The sequence below is a fragment of the Leptosomus discolor genome, chromosome 7, assembly GCF_034619465.1.
Source record: "Leptosomus discolor isolate bLepDis1 chromosome 7, bLepDis1.hap2, whole genome shotgun sequence".
Lineage (NCBI taxonomy): Eukaryota > Metazoa > Chordata > Aves > Leptosomiformes > Leptosomidae > Leptosomus > Leptosomus discolor.
In genome coordinates, this window is record NC_141397.1 from 19,790,292 (window position 1) to 19,811,454 (window position 21,163).

Sequence of the window (21,163 nt, forward strand, 5' to 3'; positions counted from 1 at the left end):
TATATGCTTTTAAGGCCAAAGACATGAGCAATTTCAAACTACTGTAGTCTAGAGATGTATTTCACTGTTGTTTTTTATAGCACATGTTTCTTGCACTTCCTGAAAATACTGTTAAATGACATGATGATAACATTGTTCTACAAGCTCAGAGTGGCAGTGAAATTTGAAAATATGCAAGAACCTTTGCCACTGATCTCAATTCAGGAAATCCATGTTTATAAACATCCATATTAACGAATAATTCTAAAAACATTAATTCCCCAAACAGCTGTTGCAAAGAAACAGAATGCAGTATCTATCCCTAAATAATCAATTCCTGTTTTTTCTCTCGTATGCCAAATAAAACTATGCATTTTTGTAAGGCTAAATGTCAGAGTTGTTACGTGCAGAGAAAAAGAGAAGGAAAATTTGACTACAGTTCCATTACATTATGATTTCTCTGGCAGCAGACACTTAAGCGGGTCCTATCCCAGATGTGAAACATATCAGCTCAAAATGAAGTGCTGCTTATTAAATCTAGATAATTTCCTTGATCCAGTCTAGTGAATGCCTCACAAACATTTGAACTGGCATAAACAACAAAGTTCTGACCTTTGGCAAGGTGGGCAAATCCCTTAGCCAAGTTTTGCCAACAGATAACAACCAAGAAAATCTGCAGTCGCATTCTCTGAGAATGCAGGCATTGCTGTACCATTAAAGTATCTGAGAACCATAAATACCAAGACAGAATGATTGCTATTTGACCCTACCAAACAGGATTCTGCTAAAAAACCCAACCCAAAACAACCTCACTCGCCTATCATATGAGAGTTTGTATTTTTCCTTCTTTGTATGCAAAGTAAAACAAATTCCAGCCAACGCCTTCAGGAATTTAGGAAATTCCTTAAGATTTTATAGGTAAATAAAACACATGTAAAAATAAATTCTGGAGGGTTCACCAATACAGCATACGGTACCATGTGTCTGGGGTCTCAACACTGTAGCTTCTCTAAGGACATTTACTTTCGGGGCATGCAACGGCAATCCTGACAGCAATTCATTGTTCACAAGATCTTCGTATTTACAGTCACTGTTGAGTATTAAAAACCAAAAATTTGTTTAACAAAATTAAACAGGTGCTTCTCCCATATACTAAACACCTAAAAAGGGGGATTAAGTGTATAAAAGATGAGAATTTCTTCAACAATTTATGCAACACTTAAAAACTTGCTGTAAATTTAAATAGCTAAGAGTCCCAACAACTTTACTTTCATTACTCTCATTGCCAGGTCCAATCTGATTACAGTCCTAGCTGAGATTATTCTGTCCTGAAGCGTAACTATATGAAATTCAATAAATAAGTAGAAAAGGCAGCCACAAACCACTTTATTTTTCTTCACTGTGCTGACAGGAACACTGAGACGATTTCTGTCACCTCTGAAGAAGCATCTACTTTTCAGTAGTGTTATGTAGTATCAGCCAAAGAAGTGATCCACAAAGCTTTTGAAGTTACATTTGAAGAGCCAACTGTTTTCTTGCCTAATAACTGACTCTACTCAGCAGAGGATTTAGGTGATTTCAAAGGGAACTCCAATCAAAGACTGTTCTGCCTTTATTCCCAAATATGTACATTCCAGATAATTAAACTACTAAAATGTGATGTTTTCCAAAATAAAGTACAAATACTGCTAGTGAAATATTTAGTGGTCGCTTTCTTATTTGTAAATAAAGCCACAGGAAAAAATCATCCCCTTTGATGAGCTCTTCCTCCCCTCCCCCTTTCAATTAAGAATCTAGGTTCAGTACAAAGGACATTTCAGCCTGCTTACTGTTTGGAAACAGAAACAGACTTGCTATCCCCTACGAGGGGCACATTGTAGCTATTTAATATTCCTCATAAGCAGGATAATTAAAATCTCTTCTAAATTGCAGGCTCTTTTAATACAGTTTGAAATAAAAATGCTACGGCAAAGAAGAATAAATTCTATCTACTAAACCCAAATTCTTCAATATCAATCTTTATTTTTATTCTAGTCAATGTACTGTATTGGTCTCCAGAGGAAAAAAAATTGCAGATCTAGTTATTCAGAACTTTCAAGCTACCATGTAAAATTTTTTTTAATGCTTCCTTGTGATGCCAGTCTCAAGTCTGACACAACAGGATTTTCACAGCAGCCTACTTTCAGGATAACAATCTCAGCTCTCCTTTTAATCTAGACACAAAACCACTTGATTTTGCCAGGAACTGTAAATTAAATAGCTCTACAATCAATTCTTTTTATTAAGTAACAGCATCACTAGAAGCGGAATTTGCTAAATAAGAACAGCAAATATGTTTTCTTCGAGACGAAACTTTGCAATGGTAACATTTTTGAGTAAAACTAGAGAAAATAGTTTGACTCCTCTAACCACAGAGCGTGCTGCATTTCGATTAAGGAACTGAAGTAATGCAGTATCACTTGCACAAACATATCTTGTCCAGCATAATCCACTTATTCTATAGCATAAAGAACTATTTACGTTACTAAGGTAAATTTCAATGGGTCTTCTACCAGAAGGAGGAGCTTGGAGCTCTCTAGTGGACTAAGAAAAAGATGCAATAGTCTCCATTTAAGAGACTTCTGGTACACTTCAACTCTGTCAGAGAACTGTGACCGGTGTTGGAAAAAAGCAATAACCTCTTCTATGCCAGCTAAGGTTTCCTTATTATTATGAAAATGATTCTGAAATATCTGTTATTTCTCTTCTAATTACTTAAGTATTCCATCAGTTATGCATACTTTTTCTACAAAGTCTTGTTCTGCTTCATTTTTGGGCTGATGTAGAATGGAAGTTTCTTAGTCTGACACTTTAAAGTCATATGTAGAATAAACACTGTAAGTCCAGCCTGAAGCTAGCAGAACAGTAAAGCACATGCTTAATTCCACGTGTTGTGTTTTCAAGCCCCTTTTTCTCTGCAGTTCAAATATTTGTCAGCCTGAATTTGAATGAGATCTTTCAATTCTTTCATCAGTTTAGAAAGCCCCAAGAGGCAGAAAAGAATGCTGAAAGTTTCATTGATTTTTGATATTTTTTTTTTTAAAAGTTCTGGTAAGTGCTGTTGTGGCTGGAAATGTATCTTATGCTATGCTCACACTGAGACGGCAAGGTGACACACTGGCATGAAGTGGATATATTTCATCATCAGCCAGAGAACAAAATCACCTCTATTGTCCTGTCAGGCTATGACTATACTTGTCTTGTACTCTGCACAGTGAAATTTTATTATTTCACATATTTATTTTCTTCATCACACAGTCACATTAACATAGAAAAACTGAATTAAAATGCTGATGGCGTTTTGGTAAAAACATCACATTTCATTTGTACAGTAACTGGGGAACATCACAGGTTACACGAAGGACACAGTATATATACCTTTTTTCAGCTTCACCCTTTTTTTCTTGTTTAACATCAGGCACACCATCTGCAAACCCGAACTGTGAAGATATTTAAAATGTACTTTCAGATACAGCAAAGCACTACTAAGCCTGTTACACTTTACACTACAGACTTAAAAGTGTTAGTGATCGTTGGAAGGTATAGTAATATACTCTTGACTGTAAAAATTGTAATTTGGACTGTAGGGTTACTCTTACACCATCTTTCTAAATGGACACACTGCCATTATACTCTGTGATCTTTAAAACAGTGATTTTTAATCGGGAAAAAGGTGACATGATTGCCTTCATTTGAGTTTGCTCCCATGGATAATCCCAGCAATTTTTAGGCCCACTGCCCAATTTTAACTGCGCCTGACAGAAGTGTAGAAACCCACAAAAGACATTCCATCAAATTTAACGAAAATTTAAAGTTGTATTGAGGAGAAAACTAAGGCTTTTGCTCAGCTGTGCACCATGATGTGTAGGTAAAAAATACCCAAAGATATGGAGAAAAAAAGACAGCACCCAACATATTTGGGGGTGACAATCTGAAAGGACTGACATGGAATCCTGGCTTTATTTTGTCCATTATTGATGAAGTAACTTGAACTTCACATTATATCACAAATTTATGATAACCAAAGAATTAGAGGTGGATATGCTCTCATCAGATTTCCAAACTTCTTTTTACCAGTTCCCCAAGTATTTTTAGGGTTTTCTCCATGGTTAGTTTTTGTCCTTCTCACAGCATTGTTAGTTGGAAAAGACATCCAAAAAACAAACCCCCAAAATCACCCAAAATGGTAGAATACTTGCAACAAGTGTTCTGCCATTCTCTCCCTCCCCAGGTCTGCACATCTAGTTTTCCATCCGCATACAGGATTTAGGGCTGCAGCAGGTATTTTGTGGCTTAAATTTGGTGAAGTTTGAGGTTTGGGTGAGATAAGTGTAAGTATGTGCTGTTGTCCAACACACCACAGAAAAGCAAACATTAGGACACTGATTTTATAAAACCATAACACTATATGTAGCCCAACTGGGACTTACCTGGCAGTATTGCAACAAGTACTACACCTCCAGTAACTTATACTATCTGACAGACCCTTTTACCCTCTCTAAGAGTCGAGTGAATAAAATGGTGCTGTTCACTTTGTGAATCAGATGTTAGCAGGCCCAAATGCATTTGCTGAAGGAAATGTTTCTATTCTGCTTTTAAATAATGATTTTGCCAGGGAAACCGATTCCCTACTGTTTGATTACCTTACCATTTTTTTACCATTACCTTACCAGTTTTTAGCCATGTGAATTTTACAGTTTAACTCACCCAGTTACGACCATTACCCACTCTTGAAGCAGTGGAAAACAGTAAATTCTATCAGCAGCTATGTCTGAGTGGCAGCAAGATGTAAATTACAATCCATTATCAAAGAAGTAAACAGTATAAAACTTCAGCAACTCTTAAAAGACCTAGATTTACTACCTAGAGGAAGGAGAACAGAGAGAGTAGAAAGAACAGATAAAGTCAGTGAGCATGAAAATGGCTTAAGGTTCTCTCTGAACTGCCAGGAAGTCAGTATGTTAATGCAACGGCCCTTCTGCCCAAGCAACGAGCCACAGAATGATCCTCCCTGCATGCATGATGGCTGTGCAGCTCCCCAGCTTTCCAAAACCGCCCTATTCTTTTAAGACTGTGTGGTGAGAAGCGTTTAACACCACTTTTAAATCTAGGTATGCTATGTAAGAGGGTCATCAATGCACAGTAGTACTCTGAGGTCTTCAGTGGAACAGTAATTTTCATACAATTGGTAATAGAGAATTACTCTAAGAACTGATATTTGAAGGTGAGTTATTAGTGACGAGGTAAAAAACCCCGAGTTCTGTCAAGCAAAACTTACATTGTCAATGGCACAGTAATCTATGAAATGCTGATGTTCTTTTTATTACAGCAAATTAATTTTGTTGTTGATAAAACAGCATTAGTAATGAAAATTATCCAATTACATGGACTATCATCTCTTAAACTATTTAGTGACAGAAAGAATGATTTCTCAGTACCTTTTCATCCACGTCAAAACTCTTTAGAAGTTCATCTATTTCTTTCAGTTGCCCATCTTCCAGAAAGTCCTCAGTAACACCTCCCAGTGGACTGCTTCCTTTGGAGGAGTTGCACATTTTCATATCTTTAGCTGAAAATGTATAAACATGTTACTTTATGTATTTCCCATGCCACAAGACAACAAGGCTTTTATTTCCTAAATGTTATAAAGCCTTAATACTAATGATATTTAAGAACTCCTAGGACTTCCTAAATATTAAATTTATATGTAAAATTATTTCACCTTTAAAGCATGAATCATTTCAAATAAATATTAAACTGAATCTGCAATTAAAATTCTATCCAAGCTGTATGTTCAGTAATAGTCCCTGTAGAACAGTAAAACAGGTTTATTTATATAATATTGAATTAAATATTTTAGAAATAAACTCAGTTAAGCTTTGTTATTAAAACACACCCAAAGATATGTATGGTAATTTGCCAAGCAAATAAAGACTCAGTCTTTGCTTGAGAAAGGGGATAAGTTAATTGTAACAACACAATGCAACCCTGAACTAAATATAGAAAGCTCTGAGGAACTCCAAATTCCTGTACTACAGTAAACTCAATGAGAATTCAGTGTCAGGAAATTTCAGCACCTTTTGCACACGCCACAGGAAATGAACAGAACACCTGACTGCAGCTTTCTGAAGCAGCCGTCTATGTACAACAGAAGAGTTTTGCATAGAAAAGAAATTCACTATTTTATTGGATCATATGAATGAATTTCAACTGCACTAAGCTGTCCAGATACAGGAAGAATCACATTACTACTGGAAAGGCTTTTATCTTATAGTCACTGGTGTCTCTGTGATCATCTGTACAAGACCCGTCTGCTAGAAGTCAACGTACATAAGATTTCCACTTGAAAGAAGATTGGTGTCCTACAGAATACCTTAAACGTAGTATCTGTTGCCCTTCTTAGACTGTGAAGCTACTGAGACAAGCAGCCATGACCTCACTACATAACACAAGACACCAAAGCAGTAATATGTATTTCTAAATAAATACATAAATTGACAGTAATTACCAAAACCAGGCACCTGCCTTTTGTTCTGTACAGGTCTTTTTAAAAAAAGTCATACATCAAACATAAGTTACCATGTGCATACTAATCTAAGTGTGATGTGATACTAAGCATCCCAGATTTGGAAGACGGACCTACTTAAACCTTTTTCTTTACTTTAAGCACCACAAAGACCCAAAGCCTCAAACTTCATTAGAACATGAAGTAAAACAACAAATAATCTATGAAAATGCAGAAGTTCCTAAATAGTACAGGACTTGCTCCTAGGCTTGGTTTCAATCACCTCAGTACTCCAGATGCCACAGCACAGGCCCCTCTGGCTCTTTACATCACCAGCGGCCTGTCTACTTCCTCCCTGCTCCTCCTCAGGGAACTTAATGTCTATTTCTTGGGTGTGTGAGCTCTTAAACCCTCATTACCTTTTATTTCGCCTTCTACTCACTGAAGCCTGAAACTTTCTCTCCCCCAAATAGTCACTATTCACTCCTTTTTCTCCATGTGGCTACATCTGCCCAAACCACTCACTCGTTCTACATGAACTGAACACATTAATATGAAAAAAACAGCACAAGTGGTACTGTCACAGACACTTTTCGAGCCTGCAAGATCAATACACAATGGCAGAATGCCAGACTAACAGCAAGCTGACAACTGACACCAGAAAAGGAAACGCTGAGAACCTTCAAAACCAGTCTCAGCACTCTGTGCCTTCTCCAGTGTGTTTGGTCTTCTGTTCAAAGTCAAAATCCTGTTCCTCCAACCTAAGAGAAACTTCCACATCAGACACACCTTGCATAGTAGGTCTGTGAGCAAGCTGCAGAAAACAAATCACATTCAGATGCTGCCTAGTTGGACTGTTCTGCTTCAAATAGGAACAAAAAGCCATTGTCAGAAGTATCCTCTAAAAAAAAAGAAAACCAAAAAAACCCATCCTTAAGAAACAAAACAGTTCATCAGAAGAATGGGCATAGCATCACAAAAAAAATGAAAGCACAGCCTGGAAAAAAAATAATACAAAATTCTGTCTGGTGATGAACACAAGAGAACAACCAATTGAGATTGAGTCAGGTTCCAAAGCAGTATCACAGTACTCAGTGTCTTACTGTCATCTCATCAACTAACAGAATTCCTTGCCTAAAATATCAGAGACACATAAAAAAAACCACAACCAAAAAAACCTCAAAACCCCCAGTACTACCAACAGACAAATACTACAGAAAAACAGAGGTTCCCTGCAAGGCTCAGGTTTGTACCGTTTCAAAAAACATCCATTTTATAAGCACTGGGAAACAAATTGCTGCTACAATAAAAAGATATTACTGAACTGACAAGTTCTCATCTTATATGGGAAGTAGAAAGCCTAGGTTTTGCCACTGAACATCTTCGTGGCTACCTTCTCTTGATCACACGTTCAAAAATCTCCGAAGACTCTTACCTTTCAGCACCCAATCACAGGAATCTTCAGTATCATTTGACATTCCAGATTCTTGCATGGTAACATGTCTGTTTTGAATAAAAAGTGTATTGAAGATTTCCACCTTGCACAACAGCAGTATTAATCTAACCAGTTACGTCAAATTAAAGCTCTTAGTAATACTTTCAGCTATGGACAGAATCTCTATGTACAACTCACTGTTCTAAGATTGTTCTTAACCCTCTCCTTTGGCTTTCTGATGACCATCCCTACAGATACACACCTAAACACATTAAGTTAGACCAAGACATTTAAAATGCCAAAATTTGTCAGTAAAAGCTCATTATCTCATTTCACCTTTGCACAAAATACTGAGAAGGGAAATCTTCTCTGTATAGCAAATTATGGAAATACTGTGCTAATGAGCCAATTTATCAGTCTACAAAATATGATTTATAGTCATTTTCTATTCAAGACAGTTTGCATAACAATGAATCTCAAAAAGAGTAACAAAAACATTTGTTCATAGATACTTACTTCACATGTTTTAAAGATAATTTGGGAAAAAATAAGTATTTCTCCTCAGAAAAGCTCAGAAGGTAAAAAACATACTAAAATATTATATATAGAATCTATAAAATAATGTCATCGTCTCAGATTTTGGAAGGTCGTACCCCGTGAATAACACCAAGTATGACGACAGCTAGCTGCCTAGTAAAATGGAACAATGAAAATTTGCAACCACCTAGTGGAAATTATCAATAAAGTTCACCAGTATGTGTAACGTGGAACTATATAAACATTCAGGCACAGATATCTATATCTATATGCATGAGATATATTAAGAAGCAGAGTTTACTAAGTTGCAGCAAGTTTGCAGAGGCAAGAGGGATTTTTATTAGAGGCAAGCTCTCTGTAGGCTTATTTCCTCTCTCCTCCACATGCTATATGAAATGCGAAGTTTGAGTGATTTTGCCTACAACAATTGACTTTCTTTTTTGTAAAATTACAGTGCAGACAGTTCCAGCAAGCTGTCACCTTCAGAATCACTGCTTAAAACTGAAAATATTTAACAGCACGAAAAGACTGAAATCTTCATGTTCAAGTCAAAAACCACTTCCAAATCTCTACCAAATTCTGCTAATTGTGTAGTGAGAAATAGTTACAGAAGCACTTTATAAGTTCTTGCAAAGAAGGTGCCTAAAATGCATACAGAAAACTACATTAATTACAGTACTCGGCACTTGATCGCCAGCCTGACAAATCTAGGAGAGCTGACAGAACCAGAAGACAATACATTTTAGAGATCTAGAAAGAGAGGCAGACTAGACCATGACAGAATGCGGGATGCTCTTGCATGCAACTGCAAAGTTTACACAAATCTCTTTACAGCACAAGTTACACAAACCACAGTGTTCAGTTTGCTATTTTGCATATGAAAAACGGATTCAAGTTTAGACTTTTTATTCAAAAGGAAAACAGTAAAATGCAAAGTCTCCTAAGAGCAAGAACAGCCGCTGATGCGCTTTTAAAGGTATCCACTGAACCTACTAGTCCTGTTGCAATGAAAAGACATACTGGATGCCACTTGGAGTTAAGTGTCTAGATTCGCTACATGAGACTGAAGAAATACCTCAGATGACTGATTCAAAAACCTTCACTGTTGGAAGTCACTTAGGGCAGGCAATAGAAAACAGCAAACAGAAGCATATGTGAAAACTGAGTTTCACCGCCCCGTTCAGGCTGCAGGACCAGAATCCCCTCCTGATGGCTGGCAACTAAAGCCTGGAAGTGACCGGCACTCACTCTTCTCTTCTTGAAATGCAACCACCAGAGGAATAACTAGCCCTAGTTACCCTAAAGGTCAAACCATTCAGGACATACACACACAGAGCCTTTTCTGAATCTTCTGGGTGAAGAGACAGGACCTGCTTAAACTGACTTGTTCAGAGACATCAGCACAACTACAGTAGTTAGGAAACTTTGTCAGAGATGTGTAACAGTGGTAGGTGACTCTTTGGTTGTTGGGTGTTTTTTTAGCTTGCTCAAAAAAAGAAAAGAAACAAGCCTTATTTGAATTTTGGACCTCAATCACTTTGTGACCAGCATGTTCTGCTTTTGAAGGACATGCGCTCTCATTATCTGAAATTTGGAAGCCAAAAATTACTTTCCCTGAATTTTCATAACTAAAAATACCCCTCTGGCTTTTAAGGTCATGAACAAAGATGAAGAGTGTCATTGGCTAAACATGTCTTGGTGCTTAAATTCAAAGTTCAAACAAAACGGATTCACAATAACAGTTACACATCCACATTGGCTAACAGTTGCCACTGAACACTTGTCAGCTACTGAATCAACCTGGTACATTCTTCACACAGTTTCAGTGCTTTGGTTTCACAATGAAACTTGAATGAAAAGTATTATTTCATTATAGCAACTGTCATTTTGACAAGCTGATAAATCTCAGATTTTTGTAGCTGAAAGAACACCACAAATTAAGGCACCAATCACTTAGTTTACAATTTAAATGTTATTAAACTCATAAGCAACACTCAACACATTTTAAAAAACTTTTTAACAATGCAGCTATACTTTCAGAGTAACTTGCTGCTAGCAGAAATACAGTTCTTACTCCTCTGCACTAAAGTATCAGTACACAAGAAGTAATGTAATGAAGTCCATCCCCATGCATGCGTGCACTAAAACAGTTCTAGCAAAGATCCAGATTCTTTCTATCATCTGCCTGCTCTTATTATTCTGAACGGAAATCATAACAAAAACTATGTATTGATACAGTTAACGAAAACATTCAGTAACAATGACCATGTGCAGCCATTAAGTGCCTATATTGCTTTTCTACCTAAAATCACCTAGATGACATTCATCTAGAAGGCAGTGGCTAACACTAACTCAATGTTAAACAAAACATGCACATGAACTAATATTTATACACGTTAGAGATGGTCTTCAATAGCGCAGTTCTGACTTGCTGTTCTACATGGACAGATTGAAGTGGCCTTACTAATATTGGAAAGAAGCAAAACTGAGTATGCATAAAATAAGAAGCCAAACAAGAAAACATCAACAATACTCTAGAATCGCTTTAAAGAAAAAAAAAGGACATTAACAGAAACGGTATTTTATTTTAAAATATGTAGTCTGATGTGAGCATAACTCTACCAGCATAATCACTTTTTTGGTTGGCCAAAGTTGAAGTCCCAGTTGTATGATATCAACAAAGTAAAAGCCAATAGTATGAACTGGCCATTATCTGGTATTACCTGGTGATATCACAAGCTACCTGATAAAACTGTGGTGATATCTATTGCCTTATTTTAATAGTCTCATATTCAGTTCATTAACATGTTTCTGACTGTTACAAACTATGATTAGTCACTGTCTAATGATCTTTGCAACAAATTATGGAAGGGAAAAAGCAAAAATACATATTTTTGCCTGCTTCTTTAGCAAATTAAGGCGAAATTCTAAGAAATAAGAACTATGCATTTTTATTTACCTTGGCTGATGGCAAGCAAATTCATCAGATATCAAGAAGAAAGTTGAAATATGACTTCAAACAAGTTCAGTTTTCACCTATGTAATGGTTGTGATAATGTTACTCTAACTCAATGTCCTTACTCCTTCCCACAAAGTACTTACAAGATACAACAAAATTTACAGGTAGTATTTATATAAACAACAGATTTGACTACCATAACAAATGAACGTGTAAAGGGCTCTGAAGTTCTCATCTTCCATCCTGTGCAAAGTTGTCTGGACAGTCTGTTGGAAACCACGTCTGAACAGACATTATTACCCTGGGGTAATATACAGCAAATATTCACTCTGCTTTACAGTGTATATAATATACACCACACACAAAATGAATACTCATTCTATTTCTTTTAGAATAGAAATAGAAATATTCTATTTCTATTAAAAATAAATTTACTATGATACAGCCTAGCTGCTTCTTAAGTTGGATGCTCCTACTAAAGACTTGCCCTGTTCTTCAGAGGCTTGTTTTGGCACAAGTTTTATTGCATTAACATCTAAAAGTTTTATATACTCATGTCTAAAAGCTGTTCAGCACCTCAAAGAACATTCCTTTCCTCTTCTGCACATGAGTTTAATGAAGGGGAAAGGATAAAGAGAGCAAAGAGTAAAAAAAAAAAAAAACCAAAACACAACACTTAAGATGGTAGAATGTTGAAAATAATTAAAACATTACTTAAAATAAAGATATCATAGAGCCACCCAGAAAGAGCATAGGAAGAAAATTAAAATACCGCTCCCAATAAAAAAAACCCTAATCTTCAGAGGAAAATCTTGTACTATTTCTATCTAAGCTTTATGTTTTTCTTTGTAAGATAAATGAGTTTTAAGATTAAATTTTTCATCAAACGCAAGTATCAAAGTTTATGGAGAAAGCAGACTATGAGTTCATCTAAAGGACTACTACCTTTTTTACAAAAGTTTGTATCTACTTTGAACTTCTCTTCCCCCTTTAGTGACTTTTATTATCATCTCAAAACCCAAAAAAACATTAATGCCTAATAATTTACACCAGGAACTTGCTGAATGAAGATGCAGGATCATAAACATCTATAACGTGTTAGCCAAATTACAGGTTTGAAAACTATTCACATGTCTGGGAGAAAAGCAGGGAAGGAGAATGGTAGAATGGAACACTATTGTAGAGACAACCGTTTACTCATATAGATCTGGCAAAAGAATAAGCTACACCTAGAAAGTAAAAAATATTTGAGTATTATACAACTTTACAACTAAAAATCTACCCTCAAAGGAATATCTGCTATCTCAGATCAAGTCAGATATTTAAAAATAAAGTTATTTATTAAGAATATTACCTTTTAATTAGCTTTGTTTATACTTTCATATTTCACTTCACTTAGTCTAAAACAATTCTTTAGGACTATGTTATCCTTCAATTCAGAGCTTGTCCTGGTTGTTACGATGAACAAATTAATTTATTTGCATTCAGAATACTGCCATACCTCAATCAAAGTCTGACACTAAAATCAACCCAGAAGTAGGGACATTCTGTAAGGAAGCCTAACTACTACAGCAAAGTATACTGATGTAAGAACACGTATTTAGGATTATTGCAATAAAAAGAACGATATGCATACCTAAAATTATCATCTACTGAATCTTTATTTTCTGAGATGACAGGATACTCAGGCTCAAGATCCTGCTTTTCACCTTTAATGCAGATGCCAGTAGAGGATGCCATCACATGACAATTTTCAGAGTCTGTAAGTGCAAGTTCATTTTCATTATTGTCTCCAAAAAGGTCAGGGTCATCCTGAATCACATCAATGACAAGAACATCTTCTTCATAAGCTTCAACAACATCTGGAAAATTTTGACTGTTGTGTTGTGAAAGATTCCCTCTTGTTTTGCTATCTTTATTTATTTCTAATGCAATAGGGTGGTCAACTGCACTCCAAGAACGGTCAGGAAAATTAGATTTTAGTACACATTCAGTACCATGGAAATCAGGTGCAGACAACCTTAGTTGTCCATCAAGAAAAGGATGTGGATATAAAGAAAAATGTTCAGGGAGCACAGACATCTCATTCGAAAGGTCTTCAGAGCCACCATGCTGAAACTCCTTACTGTTGATCTCATCTGCTTTTTTCTTCATGGACACTGTAGACATAGCATCACTTGCAAGAGGAAGAGGCTGCTGCTCAGAATTTACCAAAAACGTCTCTTTACTCGACTTCTGCCTTCCTGAAACATTAGTGCTGTCAAGAAGCTCTAGTGGACTACAGGGTTTTCTTTCAAATGAACAGCCAGATTCCAATTTCCTGGAATCAGGTTTGTTTCTGCATAAAGGAATTTTGAATTTTGCCAGGTTTCCAGTGTTTAATACTTTCATTAGCTTTAAATCAGAAAATGTCTGTTTCTCTTCTGATGCTTTATGGCTGAAGTTTATTCTGTTTGTGTTACCTGTAGATACACTATTCTGGACTGTCACAGACATGTTTCTTTTTGTTACAGCTCTTTTTTTTTTACCTTTTTGTTTTGTTGTAAAATTCAAGGTGACTTTAACTTCTTCCACCTCATCATGTTTAAAAGCCAGGGCACTTCTATCCATATTGACTGGTGATTCCACATTTTCATTGCTCAAAGTCTCGTAAATACCCATGGAAGAGAATTCTGGTGTTTCAAGTGAAGTCAGACATTTAGTGCTTGGATCCACTATTTTATGTGTAGATTCTTTGCTAATTTCTGCCGATGACATACACAAATCCAAAAGTCTCAAATTCCCAGTCACACCACTGTTTCTGACATCTTCAACACTGCTTTTACCAGAAGATTCCTCAACAGCAGCCTTTAAAAGTCTTTTTCCTTCTGAGATGGACCTGGGATTTTTATGAACCCATTCAGAAGTCCTGGCACAAGATTTAACAGGCCAAACATTTTTACCAGTCATAGGTACTGTTCTTTGACAGGTGAACTGCTGCAATTCCTTATTAACTTCATACCATTTTTCATCTGTCTTGCTTTTGTGCCAATTAGAAACATCATGGACCTGAGCTAGTGCTCTCAGGCTACCTGCGGCAGTAGAATGGTGTGCCACCCTGTTTGAATTTTCTCCTTTTGCTATTACAGAGAGCTCAGATGCCTTCTTAAAGCTATCTTCAAATGCAAGTATTTCAGTACTATTCTTTCTCTTTTGTGCTTCCTGAGTACTTTTTCCTATATATAGATCTGATGTATGATCACATGAAGCTGACAGGACAGTTTCTTTGTGATTTAGTCCCAAGACCGCAAATGAGCTTGACATGGCAACTGCCGCTTCTGTTTGTAACTCACACTCACTGCATTCACTAGACATGTCTGTGAAAATATTCTGCACTGCTGATTTCTCAGTGATTTTCATCTTTTTTCTATACTTTCTACCACTATTCCACTTTTTTCCCCTTAACCACTTGCTGTTTTCACTCTGGCTGCATGAAAAACACCCTTCTCCATTTTGAGTTTTTTCTTTATTAAACAAAACCCCACCTTTTACGGGTGATCTCTCATTTTGCATTCTACCAGTGCTGCAATTCATATCACTCTGTTCTACTGTACCACCAGGAAAAACATCCTTTCTTCTATCCTGGGCTACATGGAAGAATCCACTTAATTTATAACTGCTAGTAGTTCCACTAGCTGAAGACTTCACAAACTTATTGATGTAACTACAGGCCTCTAATCTCACAAATGGGTTCTTTTCTGTTGCACAGACCAACTTGTTACAATGGTTTAGGGCATTTCTGCAATGTTCAGCACTACATTTTGCAGATACATTTCTCTCTTTTTCAGCTGTAGTCACACTACTAAAACCTTGCAAGCACTTGATTTGATCAATTCTGGGTTTCCTTTTTTTATATTGCACACCAGACGTTTTTGTTACAGGACAGCATAGAAAGCTCTTGCTTTGAGTCCCACCTAAAGTAGCAACCATAAGAGATTTAGAGTAGTGAGTTTTCTTTTCCTTGGAATCTTCTGATCTGTTTTGATTTGTCTTAAGTTTCTTCATAGCCCATGTGCTGGAGTCTTGGTCAATTGCCTTCCATTTTTCCTCTGCTGACCAAAAAGCAAAGAAGTATTATTAAAGAATATGCTAATGGAAAAAGACTACCCTATTGCAATATTGTATAAAGACAACAAAAAAACCATTCAAGGCTAGTAAAGAACATGACACTGTGTAAGGCTAAAACATCTCTGTAAAGTTTTACCCATTTTTTTTTTTCAAATGAACACTAATAGACTTACAGCAACAAATTACGTTTTCTTTTCAGAAACAAATGCAAAGATGAACAGAAACTTAAGGTGTCATAAGGACATCACAAGTTATATATTTAAAACATAGATGGAAACCAAATTAGAGCGAGTCTGGCAAGAAAATGCAGATGCTGTTTGCACACTCAGCCTTAAAATCTTCTGTTTACACAGTAGATTCTCTGTAATAGGCAAGCTTGTTCATAAGAATACAGTAATTTACTTCAGATATGCAATTCAATCAAATGCATCAGACTGTTCAAGAAGATCCCGGAAAAACTGCAGGACTTGCATTTTTATAAAGCACTACTTTCTATTTAAAAGCAAGTACAGATCATGTAAAAACCTGTACATCTGAAAATTTTATCTGCAGAATGGACTCAAGAATGTACTAGGAGAACATTGTTTTTTTTAGATGTTAGCTTTCAAAGTAAGCAAGATACAATTTTAATAACTCAGTTTTTCAGAATACGGTTTCTAAATAAAATATTAATTAATAATAACCTACAGCAAACATTTGTCATTTGAATGTACCCACTTTGAAAGCAAAAAGAATGACTTTTAGACAACTGCCCTGAAAAAAAAAAAAAAAAAGACTTTTAAAAATCCTCTTTCCAAATTTTTCTGGTTTGATGCAACACTCTCTTAAAACACCACTATCTTTGTTCCTACATCTTTTAGGATTTTGCAGAGCATAGCGACTAAAAACCAAAAAGTTCAGAAAACAAAAACCAGCATCCTGTAAAGGTAAGCACTAAAACAAGACAGCATGATACACAGTCAAAAATAATCAAAAAATATACAGATGAACGAAGAATCTACTATCTTTTATTTTGGCTTTGCTGAAACTACTGCCTCCTGTCCTACCTGTGCCTGACCTTCTATGCATAAATGAACTGACTGCTTTTGAGAGAAAAAAAAAAGAAAAAAATCTTACTCAGGGCCTGTTGCTGCTGATACCCTTTCCTCTACCCACCCCCCCAAAAAGGTATTTGGTCTTCTCTCCTTGTGCTAAAGAACTGCTTTTCTCATTCAAGAAAAGCCTTTCCTCTTCCTAAAAATCTGTTTTCTTCTAAGACTGAAGACAGTACTGAAAAGCAGCCCTCTAGTTCTTATCTCTGTAGAACACATCTTGAGCTAAGTTAGCAGCCACACACTGAGAGTCACTTTAAGACAGGGTACAGGCCACTCTTTCCTGCCCCCCTGATTTTGTCCCACACAGACACATCTGCAGATGAAAAATTATCTCCTGTGTTTTCACTTTTTAATGGGGTATTACTGCCGCACTTGTCCCTTGTCCTGGTAGCCCAAATTCTGCACCTTACTTTTACAATGGGGCACAAGTGCTTACTTACCATTTTCCCCCAGGCTGTCTGCTCCCTTCTGAGGGCTTGAGCTCTGCTGCTTTTCCTTCATGCAACACCTGTCCATCTTTCCCCTGGTTGTTAGTTGTTCTTGGTGAGTTAGACCCTGCAGCCACTGCGACACCAGTGCATTTCTGGCCCTCTTCCTCAGACTCACAGCTCCTTTCTTGGATTCTGGACATTGTGTATGCAGCTCCAGCAAGGCAGATCTACCCCTCTCTCTGGGACCTTGTAGTTTTGATGTCCCACCTTTCTTGCTCAAGCATCTCTTTCCTTTCTTCTGTGCCCCTGGCTTTCTTGATCCAACTAAAGTACACCCATCCAAATTCTCTGGTGTATCTACCTCTTCCTGAGGTTTTGGTTCAGACAAGGATTCCTGAGTTCCCAAATTCTTCTTAAGATCTGGGATTTGCATCTTCAGTATCGTTACGGAATCAGTGCTTTTCACTTCAGTACTACATGTGCCCTTGCTGAGTTGCAGCACCTCTGGTCCTGACAAACAGGAACTGCCATGTCTCTCTGTGCTCTTAACTTCCTCGTCTGAGGATGAGAGTTGTAGTTTTATTTCCGTATTTCCTGAGCTCCCTGAACTCTCCTGGAAACCTGGTCCTTCTAAGCTATGTTCTTTCATTTCAATCCCTGCTAAGAATTTATTTTGCAAAGTAGTTCCTGAGAGAAAAAGCTGTCGAACTTGTCCTTTCCCTCTCTTTACAGCCTCTTCCCAGCACGTTGCTGCAGCCACGGTAGCTGCCTGCCAATCTCTGCCTACAGCAGTGCCTGAAATTGGCAGAGCTACACCCTTGTTGCTTCTGGCAGCCCTCCTGCACTGTAAGCTCTTGCTTTTTTTACCTGGGAGTCTCTGGCTACTCTCATCTTGCTCCTTTTGCATGCGCATAAGAGGAGCAAATTGCTCAGAGGAAATGCTGGAGGACATGGCAGGTTGCACACAGGAAGGTAAGGGCTGCTCAGGTTTTCTCTTTGATGCCATGCGAGGACTCCGCTTGACTCGCAACTTCTTCCCTGGCTCACATCCTACCCCCGCACCCAGAAAGCTTGGGCTGGTGACCATCCTGTCAGTCGACTTCACCTCGTCAGTTACCACTTTCCCTGACCTTAACTGCGGCATCATACGAGCCTCAAGATAGCAACAAAATCCACAAAATCCACTCACCAGTGCACCTTTAACAGCACCCCAGCCAGCCCTGCACCCAAGGCGGGCACAGGCCCGACCCGGAGAGGAGCACAACCGCCCTCAGGCTACTCCCTTCAGCAGTCACCGCCGGAGAGCCCAGCCTGGCACAAAGCAAGGCCAGGCCGCCTGGGTAAAGCCCAGGGCCATCGGCGAGCGGCCACCAGCGTCCCCCCAGCCCGGAGCAGCCCCTCACCGCGGAGACGGATGGAGGAAGCAGTCCCGCACCTCTCTCGCCTCAAGGATCGCGCCGCGGCCGCCCACGCCACGCAGCCCTCTGCCTCCCGCGCCACCCCCGCGGACACAGCGGCCTCCCAAGCCACCCCTGCGCCACCCTTCTTCTCCCCTCGCCCAGTCTGTCGTCCGCCGACCCGTTCCTCGACGCTTCGTCCAGCCCCGCCAGCACCGCCTGCCCGCAAAGCGCGGGCCGCAGAGAGAGGCCGGCGCCCGCCGGGGGGGATAATGGCGGCGCGGCCGGCGCAGGCACAGGGCGGGAGGCGGCAGAGGGCGGCAGCGTGAGGGAGGCTCCGAGGCGGGGCGAAAGGGTGGGCCCTGCGCGGCCGGGCGGGCCGACACTCACGGGCGGGAGTGCTCGTCCTCTTGGTGGGTCAGGGGTGCTGTCTTCATGGCGGAGGCCCTTCTCCTGAGGCGGGACCGAGCACGGGGGTGGCAAACGCTGCTCCTCCGGGCGGCAGAGCTCGGCCGGGAGGTGTTTTTTTTGGCTTTAGAGGGGGAGCCTTCGTGCTGCTCCCTTGCTGCCTCAAGCCCCGTGCGGCGGCGGCCGCGGAGGTGGCCCAATGTACCGGAGCACTGTGTGGAACTACCAGACCCTGCGAAGTGCTGAACGGTGCCAAACGTTCCACTCGCCCAGAGTTGAGAGACGGGTAGAAAAACCCAGACTGCCCGGCTTGCCCATTTCTTCAGGTGTTTCATCCACCTCAGTGAAGTAGTGTTACCTCCTTTGTCCCCAGCACTTCAGAAGGTCTCCAAAATTCAGAGGTGATACGGTTGTCTCCGTAACCATAGCTTACGTAAGCTTTGGATTTCAAATAACACAGTTTTTCAGGACTGGAGTTAGGAAAAAAATAGCTGGAACAGGGTATGTAGTCAGAAAACAGCCAAAGTTGGTTTTTGGGCTTCAAAAGTGGTGAAGGTTTCAGCACAAATGGGGGATACCAAAGCTGCAGGACCATTCACCGCATGGTAACATGAATGCATAGATGTTAGCCTACAAAACCAATGTTGTACAAAGACTGAATCTGACTGGCGAGTGCTATGAAAATCATAAATTATTAAACTTAATAAGGTGATACTTTAACGCCAACAATGTGACCACTAAAATCGCACATGGTTGATAAATGACTGTTCTACAAGCAGTCCCTTTCTGTTCACAGGTGGTCTCTGAGGGATGAAGTGCCTTATTCAAATTAATTTCACCCTCACTTAGTGCTTGGCAGCGTTCACATTTCATGCATCCTAGTTTGTGACCCGTGCACAGAAATAAAGCTTTTTGTGTCACTACTTTCTAGAAGTGCAGTACTGTGGATGTAAAAGAGTATTTGTAGTAGTAAAGGCATATTTTACCAACTGACGTTGGCTCGCTATGTGACTTAAGCTCATGTTACTCACTTTATCTCTGTTTCTCCATCTATAGGTAGAGATAATACATCACTGTCCAAATAAAGAAAGAGAACACTGGATTTTTGGCAAAGCTCTCCATAGATGAGGAAAGAACAGGCAGGCTGGGAAGCTGTTAACTTTCTTTTGCATATGATCTTCTTAGGTTGCATGTATATACTTAAGTACAACAAAAAAAGTCAGTGAGTGGCTGTCACGGTTTGAAGCTGGGCCGGCCACTAACAAATGACAGATGGTCTCTACTAACCCCTCTCCCCTCCCAAAAGGGAAAAGGAGAGAGAACAAGGGAGAGAGACTTTCTGGTTTGGAAAAGAAAACTAAAACAGCTTTAATGAAACCATAACAATAAAAGAAAAGATAATAATAAGAATAAGGAAATAATGAAATATATACAATATGTACAAATATATACAAAACCAATACTGAACCAAACTCCCCCCACCCTGATGACACTATGTCACCACCACACTGCAGGGCTGGCATTGGGGCAGTGCCAGGCTGGACTCGACAGCAGGCAGGGACGGGATGCAGGAGCTGGACTCAGGCACTGGATTCAGGGATGCACAGATCAGGATTGATGACAGAAGAACAGACAGAGTCCTCCTCAGATGTCAGCCATCGAAGAAGAGAGACCCTCGTGATCTCTCAGCTTTATACTGAATGTATGGGATGGAGTACTCTGTTGGTCAGGTTTGGGTCACCTGTCCAGTTCGCTCCTCCCTGTAGGTGCGACCCTTTTCACTCCCGGCACCCCAACTCGGAGTACAAGATTTAACAGTGACCTTGGTCGCCATAAGAACAAGTACAAGCAAGGGCCTCTCTGCGTCCCGTTCCTTGGTACGAACTATAAACATCAGGCCTTATCACTGCTAGAAGCAGTCACTGACTGGGAAAACAGGCTGCTGTTTCAGAAAGTGCAGTTAGTTAGAGGAGACTTAACTGAAAAGTTAAAGCACTAAACCAGAATTAGTTCTGATTTAGCCCAAACCAGGACAGTGGCTAACTAAAGCTAATCAAAGCAAAAAATACAGATTTCGTAGCAGTTTCTCCCCCAGCTCAATATTGCGCTTCAGGTCCTTGGGACAGAAAGGATCCAATAAAAGGGAGTTAACTGCACAGCATTTATCATTGTCAGTGGTCTGCAAGGCTACTATTACATAAAACATTCAGCTCTGGCAAAATTTAACTTTCCCAAGTTCAAATATAACCTTCTCCAGTGTGTAATATAGTCT

General features: G+C 39.1%; 1 protein-coding gene across 1 annotated transcript in view; it reads right to left on the reverse strand.

The window, feature by feature from the left end:
• Positions 1–18,230, reverse strand: part of TOPAZ1 (testis and ovary specific TOPAZ 1) — a 41,216-nt gene extending 22,986 nt beyond the window's left edge. Inside the window, exons 1-7 of the mRNA XM_086468528.1 lie at positions 17,096–18,230; positions 14,000–15,545; positions 13,091–13,969; positions 7,959–8,026; positions 5,457–5,587; positions 3,397–3,458; positions 945–1,069 (exon numbers count right to left, since the gene is read on the reverse strand). Coding sequence (XP_086324654.1) covers positions 945–1,069; positions 3,397–3,458; positions 5,457–5,587; positions 7,959–8,026; positions 13,091–13,969; positions 14,000–15,545; positions 17,096–18,230 — 3,946 coding nt within the window. The remainder of the gene's footprint in view (positions 1–944; positions 1,070–3,396; positions 3,459–5,456; positions 5,588–7,958; positions 8,027–13,090; positions 13,970–13,999; positions 15,546–17,095) is intronic.
• Positions 18,231–21,163: the final 2,933 nt, after the last annotated feature.